The 25,159-nt window shown below is 35.8% G+C and overlaps 1 protein-coding gene and 1 non-coding gene across 7 annotated transcripts in view; one reads left to right on the forward strand and one right to left on the reverse strand.

Annotated features, from left to right (window-relative positions):
* Positions 1–25,159, forward strand: part of Gdap2 (ganglioside induced differentiation associated protein 2) — a 61,062-nt gene that overhangs the window by 20,057 nt on the left and 15,846 nt on the right. For all 6 annotated transcript variants that reach the window (XR_012439882.1, XM_074050663.1, XM_074050662.1 and 3 more), the window contains 7 exons: positions 4,992–5,145; positions 5,618–5,706; positions 9,660–9,736; positions 12,155–12,314; positions 14,421–14,577; positions 23,484–23,560; positions 24,460–24,536. Coding sequence is in view for 5 of the 6 variants with exons in the window: in XM_074050663.1 (XP_073906764.1) it covers positions 4,992–5,145; positions 5,618–5,706; positions 9,660–9,736; positions 12,155–12,314; positions 14,421–14,577; positions 23,484–23,560; positions 24,460–24,536 (791 nt within the window). In the remaining variant the exon portion in view is untranslated. The remainder of the gene's footprint in view (positions 1–4,991; positions 5,146–5,617; positions 5,707–9,659; positions 9,737–12,154; positions 12,315–14,420; positions 14,578–23,483; positions 23,561–24,459; positions 24,537–25,159) is intronic.
* Positions 2,106–2,255, reverse strand: LOC141415141 (U12 minor spliceosomal RNA). Its single transcript, XR_012440156.1, has one exon. It is a non-coding gene; the product is annotated as a U12 minor spliceosomal RNA (small nuclear RNA).

Here is a 25,159-nt window from a genome sequence, read left to right on the forward strand (position 1 = left end):
CTTTCTCTGGACCAAGGTCAGAGATCTGTCAGCCGGCTCCCTGCTGTCAGTGTGTTATGATGGTTTGCTGATTGTTTTTCAATTTTGCAGCATCCATTTGACTTTGGATGTTGCTCACTGGCTCAGGAGAAGAGCTTTGTGGACCGCTACCTGCCCTATTTCAGGCAGTGGCTTATCACCAGCCCACTGTCAGCCCTTCTGCCTGTCCAGTCTTTGTTTACCGAAAGTTCGCATGGAGATCAGCTCCTTGCTCTTCCCCCCTTCTCCAGTGTGCTTACAGCACCCCGCCCCATCTGCTGCATGTTCTTTTTCAGTTCCTTGTTTATTATTCAGTTTGGGGGATATTTTTGTGGGTCGGGGGGGGTCAGTCTGTCCAGGGGGCTATGCTAGTTTATCCCAGGGGTGTCTGTGGGAATACCATGTGACATTTGGTGCTCACCTGTTGGTCTGCCGGATGTCTCCTGAGCAGTTTTGGAGCTGGCGTCTGGTGGCGCAGGATCCCTCCTGTTTTCTCAGTGTAACATGGCATGGAGAAGCTTTGTATGGGCTGGGGGTTCAGGGTGTTGAAGTTTTGATTCTTCTTGGTGCTTTTTTTTTTTTTTCTGCCAAGTGTGGCTCCAGTGTCTCAGCAAGATTTTTGATTTACAGAGCTCACGCTGTCTGCTTCTGCACTCTAGTTGCCATCTTGGATCCCACCATTGTGACATTTTCTCTTCCTTTTTTAAAATCCATTTACCACACACTTGGGGTAAGTGAGCAGAATAAGTGAAGTTGAAAATGTGCAGCATGCTCCTAAACAAAGCATGTAGTCAAGGGTAAAAGTCACACTGGACAGAGGGGAAACTTATTTAAGTGGATTTGTATTTACTTTCAGGAAGTAAAAATACTTTGAGGACTTCTGTTTTAAATGTTTACAACAATGATCAGGATTCGAGATTTAGGATTAGAAGAAATTTGGACTAGAACAAGTGAAAGGTTGGGAAGTAGCACAGCAGTACTGACCATAACTCATCTCCAGCATCCAGGATTCCTGTGAACATTTATTAAAGGAAAAGTGTCATAACAAGAACAGAGTATTCATAATACTCGAACTTTTTTTCTTTTTTTGAACACCAATGTGAGAGATCTCCAGGACTATTTTCAACAAACTGTCTGCTTGTTTCCTGTTTTATTTTTAATCAAAATAATACAGATGCGTTATAAATGTTACAATAGTGTAATCTAAATATGTTATTCTAAATAATCATTTTTAGTTATAGAAGCAGTGTATGGAAACTGTAGAAAAAGTATATACACACAAGCTAACAATAGCTAAAAATTTAACATTTCCACCACTCACAGATCACCAGTGTTAACATTTTAGTACATATCCTGAATCTTTCTGTACATTCACATATATATATTATATAGTTTTTGTAATCGAAGTAAAATAATATATGTACTGTTCTCAGAGTAGAACAACTTGCTTTCTTCAGCAAATGAATTATATCTTTCGATTTAGAAATAATATCTGATACCCAGACCATAGTTAAAGTTTCCAATTGAACCAGAAATGTCCTTTTCAGCTATTTTATCCAAACTCATATTCACTCCTGGCCCACACATTTCATTTTGCTGTTCTGCCCATTACCCTGTGTGTGTTTAATCCAGGACAGTTCCTTTTTAATGACACTGGTTGAGTGCACAGAGCCAGGTGTTTTCTAAGTCATTCCACCTTCTAGATTTGTCTGAATTACTTGAGGTGCCATTTAGTCTATATGTCTTACAAACTGGAAGTTTTGTCTAATAGAATTAAGTTTTGGCTAAAGCCTCTCATAGAGGATACTGTAGTGTTGTTTGCTTCATGTTATATTAGAAGATATATAAATCCTAATTTACTGATAGTAAAGTGTAATCCCTGGATTGGGATAATGACAGTTTAATCCTTCCATTTATGCAGTTATGTTTCACCCTTTGTGTCTGAACGGTAATCTATTTAGATTCTCTGAACATTCATTTCCCTGTCACATATTCACCTGATGGTTTTAGCACTAAATTAATAATCCCTGTTAAAGTCCATACTTTCATTAAGATTATTAAATTTTGTTTTTGTTTTTTTTTTTTTACGGGCAAATCGCTACACCCAGGCATCCCGCAAAGTAGGCGGGTCACCTTAGGGACAACCTTTACCCGCTCAAAAATTCGTCTCACATTAGCAGTGAGGATTCGGGCGTCACCCCGAATCGTTATTTTCCTTACTCATAAGTTTAAGGCATTAAATTTTGTTTTTTAAGACCTACTATTTCATCCAGGTTTATTAGCTAGTATTTTTCTATAAGGAAGAGATTTTCCTAAATAACTAGTGTTATTTGATTACTCTGAATTAGAGTTTCTGTTGGATAAGAAAAGATAAATGCTTAATTGGTTTGATTACTAGTTTTCAAATTAAAGAATTTATTAGTTGCCTCAGATAGTGACAGGTGAGTTTTTTCCTAGACTTCTCTTTTTTATCATTTTGTTCTTATAAATTCCCACTGTTCAATGTATACAGTTTTAAAAGTCAAAGAATTTTATATCACAGTTTTTGAAGAAAAAAAACAATCATCTGCTCCTCACTAACTCAAGTCCTGTTTCTCTAAGGGGCAAATAATTTCAAACCTTTATCTGTTGACTTCTTACTATGGAAATGAAATATTAAATTCTTCCATTCACTCCTTCCTTTTATATATACATATGATAATCACATTTTCTTCCCCCTTCCCGTCCTCCCAAATTTCTCCATCACAATTTATATTCAATATTCAGCATTAACATTGAGACTGCATAAAATTGCTCACAGCCGATTAGCAAATAGATTAGTATTCTTTATGTAAGCTTTTCCTCTAGTTTATTAGTTAATTTGGTTTTTTTATGTAAATACTTTTTTATGTACCTATCACTGATTCAACCTCAAAGTTTTAGGATAAGTGTAAGTCTCCCTTTACTAAAGTCAAACATTGTAGTTTTTCTTCAGTTCATTTTTTCCTGATAAGGTTTCTCCTGGAACCATCCATTATCCCAGTTCTTTCTAGACTGCTCCATATTTATTGTCCAGGAACTACTTTTAACATCATGGGAAATCCCCAATTTGAGTTGGATCCCCCATTTCCTAGGTATCATGCCTTGTTTTACTTGGTGCCCTCCTAAATTACTGAGTTCATACTTAGTTGGTAATTTGGTTGAAATTAGAATTCTGCTTTGGAAATCGTTTTCCAGGATTTTGATGACATTGCTGCGTTGTATTTGTTGTATGCTATCAGTTTCTTCCTGGAAGCTTTTTTTTAAAATCTCACCCTTTTTTCTAATGTTTTGAAATTTCATAGTAGTGTCCTTTCATATATTTGGGTACTTTGAGCCTAGAAGCATGTCTTTTGGTTCCTTTTTTCTATATTCTGTGAATGCTGCTGGATGTTATACTTTCTTGTTTAATCTTCCAACTTTCTTTAGCTCTTATTTTTCTTTTTGTTTAACTTTCTGGATGATTTCCTCAACTTCAGTTTTGGTCATTCTATTGACCATTTCTGCCATTAGAGTTTTCACATGACTATAATATATAGTATATAAGTACTATTTCCCCTTCTGTTAGTATTCTTTATATATACAAAAGAATATGTATAAAACACATTCTGGTTTTGATTCAGAGTGCTATGACTTCTCTTACCTCTATGAGAGTAGTGTTTTTTAAGTTTCCTTCCTGTATTGTTTCTTGAGCATTTGTTTGTTTCTTCCCCTTTGTTTTAGTTTGAGGCTTTCCTCACTTCCTGTTGATCTTTAAGTGTTGGCCATATTTGAGAGGGAGAAACTGGAAAGCTACTGAGAAGCTTTATGTTCCTGGGTGTCTTAATCTCTTCATGCTACTGTAGCAAAGTCCCATAAATGGGTGGTTTCTCAACAACATATTTATTTCAGAGTTTCAGTGTACAATTTTGAGAGGTATATAAGCATTTAGTCCATTAACAGTGATCAAAGGTATTGCTCAGTAGATCTTGAAGCAAGTGATAGAATAGTAGTACCATGTGGTTTTATTGGGGTACTTTCTACAGTTATCAGAATCTGTAGCTCCTTGAGTTGGACCTTTTAATTCTCCAGAAAGGAATTCCTCAGGGGTAGAAGCCTGGTGTCATATTAAAAATCAGATAGGGGCAGAAGGCTAAACTTTTTTTGACTACTATGACATTTAACTAAGTCCCCTCTTTTTAGCTATGCCTAGGATTCTGGAGTCCAGGAGCTCTAGTTAGCCTCACCCAAGAAGAATCTTCCTCCTTGCTGCTGTGGTGGCAAAGAAGTCAACACCTTGTTGTGTTGGCTGGAAGAGATTGTTAGGATTTGACTGATTTTATACAAACTTGTAACCCTAGCCCTCCCTTTTCAGTCCCACTTCACAGCATAACCTGTAGAAGTACTTAGGACCTGCAGTTTTTGAACCTTTCTAGTGTTCTCCAGAAATCACAACAACCATAATAGCTAATGCAGTGTCCACTGGCATATATTCATTCATTTAATCCTGAGAAAGTTACTAGCATTATCTTCCTTAAGTAGGAAATCAAAGCATGGTGAGGGCAAGTGTCCACCACAGTGACACAACAGGATCCTGTGGACTCAGGATTTGAATCAAAGCAGTCTGTTCTGAATCTGATATCATTGCCTTTCAGTACAGACCAGCTTGCTTCACATTGCTTACCCATTTCTACAAGCAATTTTCTCTTCTTGCTAAATCAGTTATCCCTAATCCACTGACTTTCTGCCTTCCAAAACGCTGATAATGCTTCTCTGCTTCATGACCCTCCCATTTTCTTTGTACCTTTTTCTTTCACCATCATTTTGAAAAGAAAAGGAAGAAAGATGAATACTTGTGTTCAGTTCATATTTTTAACTGAAATGTCTCAAAGTTCTTAACACTTTCTCTGTTTTATGCTTGGAGTTTTTGCTTTTTCCTAATACTTTCAGATTTACGGACGTTTCCTTTGTTCCAGGTTGCCGAACAGGTGAAGCAAAATTAACAAAAGGATTTAATCTAGCTGCCCGGTTCATCATTCACACTGTGGGCCCTAAGTACAAGAGCCGCTATCGCACTGCAGCTGAGAGTTCCCTATACAGCTGCTACAGAAATGCGCTTCAGCTGGCAAAGTACGGTCTGCTCATTTCCTGCACACAGTGCTCCATACAGTGTTAAGGGCCCTGACTTTGAAGATGAAACCTAACTATAGCAATCAAATTTTGAGGGACTTAGATCTTTTAGGAGTCGTTGAGGATAAAATTACTAATATATAAACAGGACAAATAACAGTTGACTTGAGAATTTAACCTATTCCTATTATTAAATCTTTCATGTTTCTCTCTTCCTCTCTTTTTATAGCTAGATGATAGATAGATAGATAGATAGATAGATATCCCAGATAGATATAATTTATCCTCCAAGGAGTGTAATTAAGTTATATACTAATAAAGTTATCAAATACTGTAATTGGGTTAACTGTTAAAGTAAATTTGTTGAGAGACTGGGAATGAGAAGTTCATTTGTATTTTCAAATTAATTATGTATTATGTATGTATCATATATGTTTGTAGTGCAACTTTTGTGTATCTTGTTTGATTGCAGAGAGCAGTCAATGTCTTCTGTTGGATTCTGTGTCATCAATTCTGCAAAACGAGGTTATCCTCTAGAAGATGCAACACACATAGCACTTCGTAAGTAATATTGAGATGCTAAATATAAATCAAGTCTTTAAAATTTTTGGATCACTAGATAAATAGTTGCAGCCAAAGAAGATTCATTGATTAATTGACTTTGTCACCCTGGAGGGAAGTTTCTGTTGACAGATTGCAGAGCTCGCAATTTACTTTCTCAGGTTGATATTTTTATCTATTTTAATTGTGGCTTAGAAGTCTTGCTTATTAAATTTGAAAGTGATTCCAAACTAGGAAGTATGGCCTACTGGGTTCTCCTGTTGGGTAGAAGAATCAGAATTCAGAATAATCTTAACAAGTTGCATCAAAGCAGTCAAAACAGTTTTCATAGAAATGTCATATTTGTGTAGCACTTTGCATTTTAGACAGCACATTTCATTTGTGCTAGTTGCATATAGATCTCTGCATTTGGGTTTTAAAAGACTGGGTCCAATCATTCTGAACCAAAATGTTATACATGTGATATGAAAATACAATGTTGGGCTGGGCTGTAGTTCAGTGGTAGAATGTGTGCTTAGAATACATGATGCTGGGACTCAATCCCCAGCACCAAAGAAAAAAATAATGGTACTGAACTCAGCAGTCTGTGGTAACAGTGTATTATGTACAAGTTCAGACCACATTTTGAGTCTTCTGTATAGTTCTGCATATCACAGCTTATGAGACACTGAAAAACTAGAGGGCAAATAGCTCGAAACATTAATGCTTTTAGTTAAAAGAACATGCTTTTAATAAATATGATGCCTGACTTCAAATACCTGACAGGGGCTCAACATGGCCTCAATCTGTGTTGCATTTTTTGAGCAGTGGTTCTTTGCAGGTATGGGGTATCATCATAAACAACATTGAACTCTCAGGGAAAGAACACTGTGGACCCTTTTTCCAGAATCATGTTCATAAATACAGAATTTATGAAAGTTTACAGGTTTTTGTAAGGCTTATAGACAAGAATGCCAGCTAACAAGCAAGATCTAAGGCCTAGTTACAAGGGATTTTAGTCCCATTTGATATAGAACTGTTTGTAACAAAAGTACTGTAGTGAATTTCTTTTTCACTAGGAATATTCATGTAGAAGCTGCATGATCTCTTGAAATAGCATGCAAATTCCTATTTATGTACATTGTTCCGAATAAAGGGTCCCACAGCATTCTTTCACTGGCTAATGATACCCCATCCTCAACTTTGGGAGTAATTTAGAATAGCAAATAAAGATCAGTAGTGGGAATAGGGGACTTTAATAAAGCAATCTGTGGAAATTTAATGGGCAAAAAGGAAGTATATAGCTCTTAAGGTAGGCAAATTAATTTATATTGGGTAAGGCCCATTTGACTTTATTACATCTGAAATATAATAGTTAAACAATAGCATCTCATTTTTAAAAATACAGAAATAACCATGCACTTTGCTTGAATACTTTCTCAAACATTTGAAAAACAAATAGCTTATGCATATTTGTAGCATATATGGGCCAGGAATAAATCTAATGATGTAACTCTTAAGTCCTTAGTATCAAAATCTTTCTTATTTATTAAACTATTAACAGAATCTATTTCATTTGAAAACCTAAGTAGTATCTTCTTGATAGATGTATCAAGACTTTTTATCTTTTTTTTCTTAGTTCATGTGCAGTTCATTTCTTCTCCAGAAAAAGCCTAAAGAAACATCCACATTGAAATAAATTTATCAGGTTATTTACTCATTCATCAAAAATTTGAGTGACTACTATGTGCTAGGCTCTGTGCTGTATACAAGAAGATACAGTGGTAAGAAAAAAGATGAAGGTCTTTGTCCTCATTGTGTTTCCATGTGGGAGATTTTAAGTCCCAGATGTCATTCTCACCATTTAAAGAGTATTCACTCCCTCAGTGTTAGGACATGACATTTTGATTGGTTGCAGAGAATAGCACACAGAAGAAACTGAAAGGAGCAGTATGGGCCAGTAGTTAGAACTTGAACTTTAGAGTCATGAGATCAATCTTGTTATTCCCTCTTGACAGAATTACTTTTCTAAATGAACTCTGTTGTGAAGGAATTAGGTTTGGTTACTATTTGGCATTGTATTTTATCTTCCAAAGGAAATACCAGTTGTATGCTGAGAACTTTTAAATATTAAATTTTAATGTAAAAATAACAGGATAAAAGAAAATCCCTTTTGGAAAGTTCAGTTTGTAAGAAAAAAGTATTAAAGCAGAATAGAAGGAGAAATGAAAAATAAATTTGTTAGGTAACAGAGGGAGAGTTACAAATGTATATTTGATCCTTCAACAAGTGGGTCTGCTCTATAAGATTCTTGAAATACCGTGTTGACCAAGGCAGATAATATGCATATAGCCATTAAATTGTTAATTTAGTTCTAGTTACTTTTGACTGATTACATGTCACATCCTTAAGGTCTGCTAGGGCTTAATTAATGTATTATTGATGTAAAATATACTTGATCTTCAAAAAGCCTACAGTCTAGCTATAAAATGCTGTAGGAATTTTACCAACAGAAGGAAGTTCAAAAGATTATACATGCTTCTTGACTTATGATTGGGTTATGTCCCAATCCACTCATTGTAAATTTGAAAACTCCTAAATCTACCTTAAACCAATATAAATAAAGGTGATCTGTATAGGAGGAGCACAGGGAAGGATGGAGTTCTGCACAAAGGAGATAGTTTTGGATTGGGTCTTGAAAAATGAGGGTTTACTAAGAGAAAAGAATGATGTGGCTCAGTGGTATTCTGATTTTTTTTTAAAAAACATGTTTTTGAGTACAACAGAGTCAGATTTGGCTAAAGCATAATATGTAGGGAAAATGACTGGAAATAGGACTAATCAATAGAGTGGGTAAGTGATCAGTTGGGATCAGAGTGTGGAGAGTCATGGTAGGGACTTTGAATCTTAATCTATAAGCAGTGCAGAATAATTCGTTACAGGTATTCAACAGGAAGGTACATAAGAAGATAGCTCAAGCAACAAGAATATGCACACTTGGAAATGAAACAGATTATGGGAACCACTTGAAAATAAAGGAAGAAATGAGAAAGTGTCAAAGCAAATTCAGAATTCAAGCGTGGGTGACTGGTTGGATGTTGATATGTAACTGAGATAAAGAAGGCAAGGGAGAAAAAGGAAGATCAGGATTTGGGCCTCTTGGGGTCAGTTTTAAACATAGCGAGTTTGAGCTCTCTGTAGATTGTCTGGGCAGATATGCCCAAGAGATAATTCAGATCGTTTGTTCAGAAAACAATATATATAAAGATTTGATGGCATAAAACCCATTCTGCAAGTTAGTGAGCTAATGATCAAGCAAAGAAAAAGTGTTGCAGGCAGAACCCCCAAGGACATTTTTAAAAGGTGAGGGTGTGAGCATAAAAAAAAAAGCTCTGAAGTAAGTTAGGAATTGTTAATTCCTCTTGTTAAGAGGAATTACAGTCAAGATAATGTAGAGATTGAGAAAAAAAATTTCATTTTGGTTTTGTGTGTTTTTGTGAGGGGATGAATGCTGTGTAGGGCATGCAGTGCTGTAACTGAAGGAATGGAAAGATACTGTGCTGGGTTATAAGAAAGATGTCCTAGGGAATAAGAGGTATATGCTGAACAAGGGAGAGTGATTTGAAGTCTTCTATGACTAGTCACTGTTACATGTTCTGGAAATAGAGCAGTAAGTATAATAAAGCTTCTGCTTTTGTGAACTGTCAAGCTGGTGGATGAGTCCTGAGGGGAGAGAAGACATGACATAAACAAGGCACTCCTGTAAAATGTCTAATAATTGCTCTGGAGGAAAACAGGACAGAAGGGAGACTTTCTAAAAGGTAGTAGCCTGGGCTGGCTTCTCTGATAAGGGTCATTGAACAGAGGCCTGAATAAAATGAGGAGTGCTCCACTTCAAAATTAAAACATTCAAGAATTTGATTTTTCTTTACACATCAATTTCTTACTGAATACTCTTTCATTCTCTTCCTCAGGTACTGTAAGGAGATTCCTAGAGATTCATGGGGAAACCATTGAAAAAGTAGTATTTGCTGTCTCTGAACTTGAAGAGGTATTTTGCCCATTGCATTTTTGCCCATTTGCATTGTTTAAATCTTATTTTCACCTGTGTTTGCTTTTGTCTCATCATTGTCTATTAGCAAATTTCTAGCAGACAAGGCCTAGTTATCTATGTATGTTTTTCACAGGGAGACTTAAACTTATTCATTGAAAAAAATTTATTTTAGGAACTAAAAAAAGTCAAAAAGGAACGTTTTACTCATAACTTTACTGCTTAGCTGGTGTCACTATAAGTGAAATCTTGCCAAACGCATTTCTGCTTGCGTTAGCACTCAAGGTGTGACTTTGGAACCTGAGTACAGCATTGCTGGAAAACTGCTGCTGTGCTGGGGAAGTTTTGGTGTCTGCCTGACCTAGAAATAGATGACAGCCTAGCTTGGAGCTGAGTGTGAGGTTTCTCTGGTTTATTGTGCATAATTAGGTCTAGTATGTTTCAGTTGAATTCAGTCATTTTTAAAAAATCGGGTCTTTATTTTTATACAGCTTTATTTACCCTTACTGTGCTCTGCTCAACTCAGTTTCTAGTATTTCTCAGTTTTATATGCTTGAGCAAGTTACTTAACCTCTTGGGACCTTGGTAAAATAAGGAAGGAAAAAATAGGAATAGGGTTGGTTAGTTTGCACAGACAAGATGTATTCTGAAGTAAGTTGTTTGCCGTCTTTAGGAATTAGCTGGTGCTAGAAGTAGCAGTCTTTCCTAGCCAGGAAGCTTTTTAAGATGTGAAAATATCACAAAATACAGAGAATAGGGAAAAACAAAACATGGGATTACACGTTGCTTCAAAGAAGATACACAGATGACCAGTAAACAGTATAAGATGCTCCATGACTTTGACCATTACAGAGACACAAATAACAGTGAGATGCCGCTGCACATTGGGACGACAGTCTGCCAGTTCCTTAAGAAGTTAAACATAGAGTTACCATACAGTGCAGCAGATTTCACTCTGAGGTACAAACAATTAAAAGCATGTCCACACAAAAATTTCTAGATGAATATTCATGGCAGCATTATTCATAAAAGGCAAAAAGTAGAAACAACTCAAATTTGAGTTGAAAAAATTTTAAAATGCAGTATATACATCTGTATGTATATAAAAAAATCAAAATGTAGTTATAATAAAATATTTTATTCATCCATACAAAAGGACTAAAGTATTGATGATACAACAAGGTGAACCTGTAAAACATGCTAAATGAAAGAAACCCAATACAAAGGCCACAAATTGTATTCCATTTTGACAAAATTCCCAGACCATAGAGACAGGAATATTGGTAGCATCCAGGGACCAGGGAAGGAGTACTAAGGAATGATAACTGATGGGTTGGGGTTGATGAAAGTGGTGTGGAATTAGACAGTGGCGGTGATCTTACAGCTTTACGAATAAGTTAACAACCACTGAATTCTGTATTTTCAAAGGGTTATGATATGTAAGTGATATGATACATAAGTGATACCTGTTTTTTTTTTTTTTTTTTTTTGGTTGGGGGGACTAAAATTTTCCTCTCCAGTTTTATATACCTGCTTAGAAGATGTTTCAGACCTGTGTGCAACCCAATAAGAAAATCAAAGGACAATGGTTTCTTTGATGTATTCATTGTTCTAGGCATTTCCATTATTCCTTTGTTTTCTCACTGTTTTAATTTAGTTTTTTTAGTATCATTTAAAATAATTGATGAATAATATTGAATAATGATAAAATAATTCCTAGGATGATGAAAAGCAAACTATTTCAAGATATAGGACAAATAAGAACACTAAATGCCTGTAAACTACCATGAGTTTATAAATGAATTCAGTGGACCAACTCATATGGAAGTTATAAAATAGAATAAGCTGTATTCTGTCTTTTACTTAAAAAGTAAAATTTTAGCCAGAGGTGTGACTCAAGCAGTAGAGTGCTACATGGCAAGCATAAAGCCCTGAGTTCAAACCCCAGTACCACGAAAAAAAAAAAAAAAAGACATAAAATTTATCCTTGTTCTTTGAAAAACTTCTAAGAAAGAATAAAAGTCATGAAATAGAAATCCCTCACAAATAGTTAGAAATGTTAAACAAAACAAAATTTGAGAACCAAACCTGGGACCAGTGGAGGCTAATGGCATCTGAGCTGAGTCTTGAAAGACAGGTATTTCTAGCAAGCAAAGGTAGGACTGGGGCAGGAGTGGCGGGACCTATGCATTCCAGGTTCTGTGAGTGGGCCAGGGTTGGCATCTCATTTCACTTTGCTAGCTAGCAGCTTCCTGATCTTTAACACCAGAAGTGATTGAAGGTACCAGACAGCATGCAGTCTGAGCCTTGAAGCAGTAAGGTCTTTATTCCTCATAATGTGTTGACAGCACTAAGCCCTGCTCAGGCTGCTTCATTCCTGCATTATTTTTCACAGAATGCCTTCCTTTTCTGACACAGGCTACTTACCAAAAGCTGCTACCTCTATACTTCCCAAGGTCATTAAAGGAGGAGAGTCGATCATTGCCATACCTACCTTCAGATATTGGAAATGCAGAAGGAGAGCCTGTGGTGCCTGAACGGCAGATTAGAATCAGTGAGAAACCCGGTGCTCCTGAGGGTGAGTTCTAGAGTCCTACCTTTCTTAAAATTGGTTTGAAGGAAGCTAAGGTATTGAAATACCAGTCACCTTGACCTTAGCATAACTCTGTGATCAAGACCCAGTTTAGAAGTGAGAGTGCTATTCTTACCAAGATTTAGTCTTCAAATTATGAGCCATTATAGTCTGTAGGTAGGTAAATAGGTAGACAGATATCATGACAAGTCTGTGTTAGACAGTGGAAATTCAGAAGTGGATATAACAACATCCGTCAGCAAATGAAGTTTATAGTCTCATGCAGGACACCATTGAGGCAGTAGTCAAGTATATTGTCATCTGAAATTTTAAGCAGCTTCAACAGCATCCTCTAAAAGCCATTTGTAACATTAAGTAGTAAGACAATAATAATACAACCATTCATTTTATTTCTTTAGGTTCTATATTAATGTAGGTTGAAGTAGTGTTAGGTTGAAGAATGTGTTAGGATGTGAGCCCTTTTGAATCTGATCAGTATGAAGCTATACCAATTTTCACATCTATGTGTGTATAAGGTCCTAAATTCCTTCTGTGGAGACACGCCTCACACACTTCCACCTGATCTTGAAATCTAGAAGCTTAGGGAATTATTGTGAAATTCCTATTGTGAAACTTCTTTGAAAAGTAAGCACCAAGTGGGCCGGGAGTGGTTACGTGCCTGTAATCCCAGCTATTCAGGAAACAGAAAGAGAAGGATCATGGCTAGAGGTCAGCTCAGACAAAGATAGCTAGAGACTGTCTGAAAAACAAACTAGAAGCAAAAGAAACAGGGGTGTGGCTCAACTGGTAACACTCTTGCCTAAGTTCAAAGTCCTAAGCTCAATCCCCAATGCTGCCAAAAAAGGAAAAAAATGAGCACCAAGTTAAAATATTACTATTATCAATAGACAAACATATGTCAAGTTGAGGGAATTATAAATAGCCTGAGATCAGGAAATGTTTGTGTGGCAAGCCTTGCTGGGAAGGTAGCCCTAAACCATGGGGAACCTCCAGTAGAGATCTTTGAAATAATGCCAGAGATACTAGGAAGTCCTCGTGCTTGCTGCCACCACTACAGTATATAATTTTTCCTCTGTGAAATACATTTAATGTAACAAGGAGTAACAAACAGCAAAAACAATTTGAAGTGGCAATTCTGGGCATCAGGTAAGACCAACTTGTTAGCCAAAAGGTACCCTGTGAACAAGGCTTGATTTGTAGTTATAGCTCAGAAAATGTTCTTATGAGTCTTAGTGTTCATAAATATGTTCAATTAGAATAGTGTGCATGTGTATATGTGTCTTTGCTTGAGGAGTTGAGGAAAAATTCATTCATGGGCAATTTTTAATGAAAACCAGCCCTTCCAAGCTGTTGGCCTGTTATAATTTGAGTAGCAGTGAAGTAGACATGTCTACCAGGCTGTGTTCAAGTGGTAGTATTTCCTTAAAAGTTCTCCATGGTCCAGGCTTTGTTCTTCTGTGTCTGTTTTTTGTTGTTAACAGGTCTATCAAGGCAGTGGCCTTCACACTTAAGAAATGATCTGTTCTTACACACAAAGTGATTATGTTAGTATGAGCAGTATAGAAAACCAGGATGACAATTAATTTACAATGGAAATACTTCTTAATGAACGTGGATCATAACCGTGATCCCTGACTGTCTGTCCATCTTCCTTAGGGCCTTATCTGACAAAGGCTGGAGTTTAGGTGCCAATCAGTCAAATGCTCCCTCCTTAAACAGTGCTAAATAAATGGTCCCAAGCATTTGTTCTGTGTACTTTTGTTAATTGATTTGCCATGGGTTGTCTTTAAACCCATATACAGTCTGATTACTTTAGTCTTTCTGCTTATAGTTTCACTCCACTTCTTTTTTCCTAAGGTTACACCTGGTTTATCTTAGTTTGAGTTCATATTTTGAAAACTTGTCACACGTGTCTTTCATTATTTCAGTTCTACAAATTCCTAAATATTGTTTCAGTTTCATTCTCAAAAACTAACCTTAACTCCAGTTCTTTTGAGTTACCTCATTCATTCCTGCTGCAGCACTCAGTCTGTTTTATTACTATTTGGTTTTGTCATTAGCTTTCTGTTGATACTAGTATTTTTGTTGCAGACAACCAAGAAGAGGAGGGTGAAGGCTTGGGAGTTGATATTTCTTTCATTGGCTCTCATGCTTTTGCTCGAATGGAAGGAGATATTGATAAGCAAAGAAAACTGATCCTTCAGGGACAACTGTCTGAGGCAGCTCTACAGAAGCAGCATCAAAGAAAGTAAGACAAACCTCTTTGGACTGTTAGACACATTAGGAGATGAAAAACAAAAAAGGGACCTGACATCTGCTGAATGATTTATATACATACATTGTGTGTTCTCATTTGTTCTTCATGACAATCAGTGAGGAAAATAGTGTCCCCATTTTGTGAATGCAGAACTGAAAGTTGAATCACTCTTCAGTGGTCACAGTTAATGTGTGGTGAAGCCAGTATTCAGATGCATGCCTACTTTCAGAATTCCTGCCCTGTCTACTCTAATTGCCATGACTCCATGTGAGGTTATATTCTAAAGATAAAAATTAGGGAAATGTGGTTACAGGTTTTTACTGTGTTTATAACTAGTGCAATTAAAGTTTTATTCAATTTAAAAGTTATATTTCTCCCCAGCTTATCCCAAGGACTTCACAAACACCTGACCCATTCTGTTTTTTTCCAAGTTCTTCTAAAGCAGTTCCGAATAAATCCTCCTAAAACCAGAGTTGCAGCTTTTATACTTTTGGTTATGCTTTTCCAAAAATTAACAGTCTTAGGAAAGGAGCTGCTTTTCCAAATATTTTAAAGAAAAAATAAACTATAAATGGCTACTCTCCATTACCTTATAGGGCTTTTAAATGGGTAACATCTCCTAGGGCTGTGAGTTTTAAATATGTACACAAAAACAAGCATGGTCATATATAAACTCAGATGTAGAACATGTATGTAACAGTGGAACTACAGTATGGAACTAAGGAAAAAGGGAGAGGAAAAGAGAATGATACAGCATCAGTAATGTTGTAGACCATAAGATCTGAAGGTAGAGGATATGAGGATGTGTATTGAAAGCTGTTGGAAAGGGGGGGTGGGAGGTGAAGGGGTAAGGGAGAATAATGGAAGGGGTTAAATGGACCAAAGTAAAGTACACTCACAGTGGGCATACATTGAGACACCCCTTTGAACATCAACTTAAATATTAATAACGAAACCAAGACTTTAAAATAGGTACAATGTGTGTGGAGGGGGTACTAGTAGGAGGAGGGAGGATGAAGGAAGGTGATTAAGGTGACGGTATATAGTAGATGGACTTCATATAACTATGTGAAGCAGAACTAAGAAACTTCTTGCAATTGCTTTAAGTGGGGGAGGGGCTGAGGGGGAGAGACAGTGGAGTAGTGTAACTAATTTACAATATAAATCTAATTGGAATTGTCACTATGAACCTCCCCATATAATGAATATATCCTAATAAAAAATTTTAAAAAGAGATATTGTAGCAAGTTTAGCATAGTGCCTGATATTGTCAAGCTTAAAAATTGGTCGCTGCTATTCTCTTCAGTACTGGACAAGTCATGGTCTGTTTTCCCTGTGAGCTTTGGTATTTCCCATCCCTTTTGGCTGGAATATTCACATCCTGCAGTCCTATCCGTTCTCCAGGTTTCAGTTAAGAAACCTCTGGGAATTTATCTTTCAAGTGTGGAATAGATGTTTCCTCCTGTATGCTCTTTTTATACTCTGTACTTAACCAAAACACTACATGCATCCATTCTACTGTTTTCTAATGATGTTTGGATGTTGTCAGTCTCCAGTTATAAAATGGGTTTGACTAGATAATCTCTAGAGTCCTTTGAGTCTCCTCAGTTCCAGGTTTTTACTTTTTTCTGATTTTATTTTTTTAAAAACAAATTTTTCACTAGGGGGCACCAACAAACAGCTTTTCCAAAGGATGAAGTCACAATCAAATGATAGCCTTACTGGTTTCTAAACTTGACTGGGTGTAAGAATCACCTGGTAGACATTTTTCTTTGGATATAGTGGCTAGGCTTCCCCTCACATGACTGATAATATCCATGTATCTATCAATAGATGTTTCTACATGTTCACATCATGGTTTGTATATTACTAGTGGTTCTCAAACTTCTTAGTCTCAGATTCCCTTTGCACTGTTAAAAATTGTTAAGAACTTCAAAGAGCTTTTGTTTACATGGGTTTATATCTATTGCCATAATAGAAATTATTTACTAATTCATTTAAAAATAACCCATCGTAGTTTTTTCAAAGGATAGCTGATTTTTAATTAGAATAGCACTCTTGTATCTTTTAAAATCTTGGAAATCTTTTTTCATGTTTGACTTAGTAGAAGACAGCTAAATTCTCCTATCAGCATTCGAAACTGATGGAATAAGTTGTAGTTCAGCCGACAGTTCAGAAAACCACATTAGACCTCAGTATCTAGAAGTACTTTGTGATCTTCTCATTTTGTCACATTATTCTTAAAAAATGTATTCTCAAGGATTGATTTAATAAAATTAATATTTTATATTTCTTCCTCAAAGACATTCTTCATGTCTTTCTTCCCCTATAACTGCTACTACAGTTTGGTGCTGCTGCCATGACTGATGCCAAGGCTGATAGCAGCCATTTTTACCTACAGTTGTTTTTGTACCATCAGTGCAAATGTCAGCACAAAAAGCAAATACTGTGTTAGTATTGTTATGAAAGTAATTTTGATTTTACAACACCCAGTAGTTTCCTGGTCCTCTTTGGAGTTCTGCAGCCATACTTTTAAACCACTGCTCTGTGGTCTCTAACAGTACTTATAGTTGCAAGGAACTTTGGTGATCACCTGGTACAGTTTGTGAAAGTGGGGATCACAATATGTCAGCATTAAAATCACTAGGAGCACTTGTTTAAAATCTGTGAGCCTGGGAACAGCTCAGGAATCTTCCTTCTAAATTTTATAGATGACTCCTTTGTGTCCTTTATGTAGGATAAGCTTAAAATGTATTTCTTAAGTACGTACTTTCTGCAAGGGAGTCATTAGAAAAGGGGTAGATTTGAGGAAGGAATATAAATACAGTGTATAAAACAATTCCTTTGTACTGGTGGAAAGCCTTGATCTGGACAGCCAAATATATTACACAATGACTTTTTCAATTTGGTTCAGGAAACACTGGTCACATATTCTACCTGATACAGACTTACATAAGGTATTCCCTATCTTCTGGAAGTTCAAGTGAGCCATGCCACCTTCAGATATTAGAGGTACTGAGAAATTTTGAGGCAGATATCCTGGACTATAGTCAGGGTATTGTGCACATCCAGTTAGCACTTGGATGCAACATAGCTGTGGCTCCCAAAACCTACAGCAAGAAACAGGCTGACTGTCATTCAGTTCCCTTGAAGAATAAGCCATACCTGAATCAGAAGATTTTCTGATTTGTATTTATGTGCCCTGCTTCTGTTATGATTGAAGATGAGGTCTTATCTTATGCAGAGTACTTCAGAGTGCTGTTAAAAGAAACACTTTAGACAAAATAAATTTAACAGTTCATTTGAGGAAAGAAGGATTCATAATTCAGGCAACATACAAAATCAAGAATGGTTCGGCAAGCTTTGCTCTAGCAGTATGAGCAGCAGGCTTTTAGAATGTGGAAGCAAAGCAAATTATGTGATTGACTTAAAACTAGGCATTTGCCTTATTTGGGTAAGATCCAGTTACTTGGCTGTTTGTGATTGTCTGAAACTTAGTTTAGTTGTTTTTTTCTCAAAGGAAAGCTTGATAGTAAAATATCATTGTGGCTATGTAAAGCTTCCTAGTTCAGAAACGTTCCCTCACCAATGGTCTCCTTACTGTACTTTAACAGTGATAACAGTGCTTCCCAAAAGCATGGTGTGGGGAACCTGGTACTTTAACAGTGTACTTTTACCTGGTACTTTAACTGTACTTTAACAGTGATAACAGTGCTTCCCAAAAGCATGGTGTGGAGAACCTGGTACCCTTTCAGAAGGCCTGTGAGGCAAAACCATGTTCATGTTCCTAAGACTTATTTTCCCTTTCGTTCTCTCACAGTATCCAGTGAAGTTTTCTGGAGGCTACTTAACGTGATACCGCAGTACATCAAATGCAGAAGCAGAAAGTAAAGAGATTTGCAAAACTAAAAGAGTTTTTAAACACAGCTTTTTTTCATTTAAAAAAAGTTATGTTCTCATAATACATTTCTTGTTTTTAAATTAATAAGTAAATACTTTTTAAATTTCTGTTTTAATTTCTAATATGGTAAATATTAGCAACTATAACTGACAAACAAAGGGCTTTTAAGGTCCTTAATAAGTTTTTAAAACATAAAAGAGTCTAAACCCAAAAAGTAATTGAATTGATAACTGAATATTTTGGCATTTATATAACTGAGCTGTAAGTCATCTGTTTTGTATACACTACCATGTTTGAGATTAAAGGATATATTTAAGTTATTTCTCTTGCTTTTTCTAAGCCAGGCTTTATTTTCACACATTGAGTTTGATTTTCTTTGTTAGTAAATCAAGTTGAACAAATGTTAAATTTTTTAATCTCAGGCTGGATATGGTGGTTGCACACCTATAATCCCAGCTACTTGGGAAGAAGCAGTAGGAGGATTACAGGCAGAGGCTGGCCTCGGCAAAAAATGAGGTGTGGGTTTTTAGGAGATATAATTCAAAATCTAAAATATTCTTTTTGTAATGAAGTTTAGATGGGAAAAAAAAAAAAGGAAAGCATTGTCTTTCTTTTTAGTGAGGAGATAAGAATAACATCTTTCTTTTACTCCATCCTCCCAACTACTGATTTACAACAAACAAAGAAAAAAAAGTGACTAGATAATCAAATTTGCACAAACTGTAGTGGGAATGGAGAAGACTTAACCAGAATAAAGAAGAAATATGGTGGTTGTTACAGTCATACTTGCACTGAAATTCACCTTAAGGTTCTTAGAATCCAGCACAGCCAGTATCTCAGCAGTGATTCAAGCCTTTTAAAGTCATGAACCCTTCAAGAATCACACATGATCTAGAAACTTTTTCTCCATAAACCTGTTCGTGTACATTTTGCCAATCAAAATCTATCCATGGATGATCTCAAGTTATTAAATCACTGATCAAGATTAAAAAACATGTAAGTTTATACTATTGCAGGGCTTATACTATGAATTAAAATGAATTTTAGATGAATTAAGAACCTAAAATGAAAAACGGATTAAGAACTTAAAAATGGAAGCTCAGAATTGGGGGTATGGCTCAGTGGTACAGTGTTTGCCTAACATTTATGAGGACCTGCGTTTCATTCCAGCACAGGAGAAAAGAATTAAAATGACAGAAGCTAGAGAAATTTTTTCTCTTCTTTTTTTTTTGGTGGTGCTGAGGTTTGAACACAGGGCCTCACGCTTGCTATGCAAGCACTCCTACCACTTGATCCACTCCACCAGTGAAGTTAGAGAAATTTTTAGACAAACATAGAAAGCATTGACTATACAAAAAGAAGTAGTTTTAAATATATTAAAATTAAGAACTTTAGAAAGTGGAGCCAAGAAATTTAAAGAAAGGGAAAAGAAAGTTAAAGAATAGGAGCAGGTGTTCTTAATACACACAACTGGCAAGTGATGGGTGCCAAAAATGTGTAAAGAACTACAAATCAATAAGAAAAGAACAAACAGAATGATAGAAAAAAACAGGTGAGCTTTACGGACAGTCTTCTCACAGACTAGGAAAAAGCAAACAAGATTTTAGTCTCAATAGTAACCCGAGAAATGAGATGCCATTTTAAACCTAACTGGTTGGAAAAAGTTAAAACACCTGGTAAAATCAAGCATGAAAGAGGACCTGGATTCACAGGATCTCATTCACTGAGTACAGCAGTATAAACAGGTGCAGTGCTTCTGAAAAAGATTTGGCTTTTTTTCCTAAAACTGAACACACCCTAAAATCTAGCACTGTCCTTCGTAGGTATCTCAAGAGAAATCAAGCACATGTACCAAAAGGCATGTAAGACAAGGAGTTGAAGCACTGTTCACAACATCAAAAACCTGGGAACAGCCCAGGTGCCCACCAGTGAGAGAGTGGATGAAAAAGGATTGCATCTTGCTATAGGAGGAATACATCATATATTATAGTCCAAATTAATGTGCAACATTGAAACCCAGGGCGTTAGGTGAATGCTAGCAATATGAAATGTCTAGAGTAAAACCCAAAAGATTACATGCAGCATAAACCTTTTGAAAGAGTTACAAGTCACTAAAAGATGATTTATTACATTAACTAAAACAATATAAAAAGGAAAGCAAAGAAATAATAAACCTGAGATTCTACATGATATTGGAAGAAGAAGGGGTTAGACTTGGAGGAGAACAAAACTGTGATGAGATGTAGGCAATTGTGAAGGTGCTAGTTTTTGTTTTAGGTGGTAGGTTTGGGGGAATTTACGATTGCGTTAAAAATAGTTAATTATGGCTGGGCACAATGGCTCACACTTGTAATCCTACCTATTTGGGAGGCAAAGAGCAAGAGAATTGTGGTTCAAGGCCAGCCTGAGCAAAAAGCTCCCATTTCAACCAATAAAATAAAATACCCCTTCTCAACCAATAAAAAAGCTGTGGCCTGTCACATGGAAGGCACAAATAGGACAATCATTGTTCAAGCCAATCTGAGCATAAATTTGAGACCCTGTCTCACAAATAACTAAAGCAAAGGGGCCAGGGGTGTGGCTCAAGTGGTAGAGTACTGAAAAGGGTTGAAATTTTGGGATACAAAGAAAGAAGTAGTTATTTCTACAGAATTATCTGACACTTGTCTCCATTCCTCCTTAACCTGTCCCTCAACCCCCACCGGTCCTCTTCTCAGAATACACATTTGATTGATAAGAATATCTACACTTCTGTTGGCTTGCTTGTCTATTTCTGTCTTATTACAAAATTATCTTTTTAATATGTGTCTCATTAAATATATTCAGCCTTAAACTCTGTGAAGCCAAGAGTCTTTTTATTCATCTCAGGTCCCCAACATACCTGGCACAATATTCACACCCATTATTTCATTCAGTAAAGATTTGAGTCCCAGGCTGGAGACATGGCTCAAGCTGTACAGTGCCTATCTGGCAGGCACAGAGCCCTGAGTTCAAGCCCCAGTACCACAAAAAAAAAAAAAAATTTGAACCCCTTTTATGATGCAAGCATTGCTTTTATGCAATAAGTCTTTGAAAAAAGAGCTAATGGATACGTGAACAGAGTTTAGAAATTAATAGGAATTTACCAAATTCTTGTTAATTATCAGTTCTTTGTATCCACAAATTCTGCATTTGTGGGTTCAATCAACCATGTATAGAAAATGTTCAACAAAAATTTTAAATAACAATGCAATAGCTAAAAATAATGCTAATTTTAAAATACAGTATAATAACTTCATAGCATTTACATTGTATTGTAAATAATTGATGGTTTAAAAGTGTACAAGAAGATGTGCATGGGGTACATGTGTATACTACACCATTTTAAACAAGGAACTTGAGCATTCACCATTTTGGTCCTTAAACCACTTCCCCTTGATGCTAAGGGGTCACTGTGTATGTTTTGTGTTAGGATCACTCATTCATTAATTCAGTATATGTAGATGTGTTTTCTGCTTAGTCTTGTAAGATGACTTAATCATAAAACAGCTAGAAAAGAGTAGAATTCTTAAGAAAATAAATAAACTTCTATACTGTTACTCTCTCACATTTTGTTTTTGTTGTATTAACTTACATGTTTTGTCTTTTAACCTTCATTCTAAAGATATAAGACATTATGTTAAGTGAAAGAAACTAATTACAGAAAGACAAATATCATATGATTCACTCATATGTGAAATCTAAAAAAGTTGAACCCATAGAAGCAGAGAATAAAATGGTGATTTGCAGAGGCCAGGTAGGGGAGTGGGGTTGGAGAGAGATGTTTATCAAAGAGTACAACATTTCGGTTAGGAGGAATGATTTTAAGAAATTTATTGTACTGAGGTGCCTGACTAATTAATAACAATGTATCATATGTTCATATGCTTGAAAATTGCTGAATAGGCTTTTAAAGTGTTCTCACCACACAAAAAGAAAAGAATGACAAGTATGTGAGTAGATTCGTTAACTAGCTTGATTTAGCCATTCCACAATGTGTGTGTGTATATCTCAAAATCAAGTTTATATATATAAATGTATACAACTTGTGTCAGTTCAAGAAAGTAAAAAAATTTTAAAGACAAAACAATGGAATTGCAGATTTAGTGTAAATCCAGGAAATGACTGAAATGTGGAGTCGTGTGTATGAATTAGGGAAAACTATAAAACATCAGTTTTTCTTGGCTTTCAAATTACATTTTAAACCAAAATGAAAAACTATTGTCTTTGACTTTTCAATTTGCATAGATTGGCAAATTACCAATTTTAAGAAGGCAATCTATAGAACTAATAGAATACTGTGTCTTTCATAAACAATACCAGTTTCTGTGAAACTGGCAGGTATGCCACTTGCTGATTATATTCTGTGCATAATAGACTTCCAATTACATTTCCTTAGTTGTGTGATGTACTTTATTTAACCAGCCAATAAATATGCCAGACTTTCCAGATAAAACTACCTAGTTTACTGTGGTCCCAGATAACCTGTATAGCACCTAACCTGTTTTTACCCTGAAAAGTGAACTCCCTGAGGGCAGCAACCCCCTTATCTATTCACTGTAATAGTCTCAGTAACTATCACAAAGTAAGCACCCAAAAAATCTTTGTCGAATAAGTGAACAACTGTTTTGGAGATCTGACATTGTTTTAGGCTTTCTCTATTTGCATTTTGCAGTAAAGGAGAACAATATTTTTAAATAATGTCATTTTGAATATTTAATATGTTAACTGTTTATCTGTATAGTCTTCATTTGATCATAAGGATTTTTTTCAGTCATGTGGTATGAACACCTTTGGCTCATTAACTAATATGTTTATTTTATCAATAACATAAGATTCTGCATGGTGAGATGGCCTCTTTAACTGCTTCCTTATTTTAATGAAGCATCAGTTATTTAGGGTCAGGAAAAGATATTAAAAATGGATTCTGTTTACAAACTTAATTTATAAGAGTTGATTATATTCTTTATTTGTCTAGTTATAATCGCTGGTTATGTCAAGCAAGATCTGAGGATCTGTCTGATATTGCATCTCTGAAAGCCTTATACCAGACAGGTAAGCCTAAGAATGCATGGTAATTAATTCTTTCACTAGGAGAAAAAAAACCCAGCATGTTTCTTGAGGCTACATTTTTCTTTAATTACCTCCATTCTATCTATGAATAAAATGTTTTTGTGCTCATGTAGACAGTTTGTCCATCATCAGGATCTTAAAAATAACATCTCAACCTGTAATATTTTCAAATTATAGTCTTACATTGACAATATAATTTCTTCCTAGTGAACGTTTTCTTTTAGAATTCTTTTCTTCTTCTAAAAGTAGTATATAATTGCTATTACAGAATTTAGTCTTTATATAAATATATAATAGAAACAGTGACATTTCCTGCATTCCCACTCTTTGTCTATTATATTTTCTTTTTCAGACTCTATTTGTCAATTTTCATATTTAAATGCTGTTTATAAAAAGATTACAGGTTGTCCCTAATTTCAAATAAAATCTTTAAGATATCCTTTTTTTGAGTACTAAGGTTTGAAATCAGGGCCTCTGCTTGCCTGGCAATTGTTCTGTTACTCGAGTCACACTTCAGCCATTTTTGCTTTCATTTATTTTTCGGATAGGGTCTCATGCTTCCGCCTGAGCCCAGACTTGGGCTGTGATCATCCTACCTCTGCTTCCCAAGTAACTGGGATCACAGGCACCACCACATCCAGTGAGATCTTATCTTAAAGTCAGAGCAGTGATCAAAATTTCATAAAGCTTACAACATTTTTAGCATTTTTAAAAGGTAAAAATAAAGAAAAATTGTTTTCTGTACAGTAAAAAATCTATAAGAAACACTCTGGCTCCAGCCTTTTAAATGTGTTTGGAATATTTTTGATGCAGGCATAGCACAGAGCAAACAATGCTCCTGGACTAAGTTTGTGGGTGCTGACTGCATTTCCTGTTTGTAGGTGTAGACAACTGTGGTCGCACAGTGATGGTGGTAGTTGGAAGAAACATTCCTGTAACATTGATAGATATGGACAAGGTAAGCCAAGCCATGAGAAGGTTCTGTTTCACAAATGATGTTGATTCAAAAAACAAATAAATATGAAGTGGGAAATTAGTCTGAAGTGAGGCTAAATTGCATAGCTCTGGTGGAATAGCAGCCCTGGTCCTGAGATTAAGCTTGCATAATTTCTGTTAAGTTAGGAGTTGTTTCTCTGAAGAAGAAGTAAAAGTACCAGAATGCTGTAATATGATCTTAAAAAAAAAATCTGCTTTGTTTAGAATATGATATAACTCTCAAGTGTTAATTGGAATCATTCTGTATAATTGTACAATCAAATTCTGACCCTTTCTTGGAAAGTCAGAGAAGAGGAAAAACCAAAGGTGTAGTTTAGCCAAGATAGTATATTTCCATAATCCCTTCGTTTGGGGGCAAAGAACAGAAGTAGATGATTCCTAAGAGACAAAAATAGTTACGATTGGTAAATAAAATATTCAGCCTGATAAGTAAACTTTTACAACATGAGTCAAAATGTCTCTTTTCATCTTCAGAATTAGCAAGAACTTGCAAATAATAATTCTTGTCATCACAGATGCATTAAACTTTAAAAGTGATCACACCCATTCACCCAGTAATTCCATTCCCGAAAATTTAAACCAAGA

The sequence above is a fragment of the Castor canadensis genome, chromosome 12, assembly GCF_047511655.1.
Source record: "Castor canadensis chromosome 12, mCasCan1.hap1v2, whole genome shotgun sequence".
In the NCBI taxonomy this organism is placed as follows: Eukaryota; Metazoa; Chordata; class Mammalia; order Rodentia; family Castoridae; genus Castor; species Castor canadensis.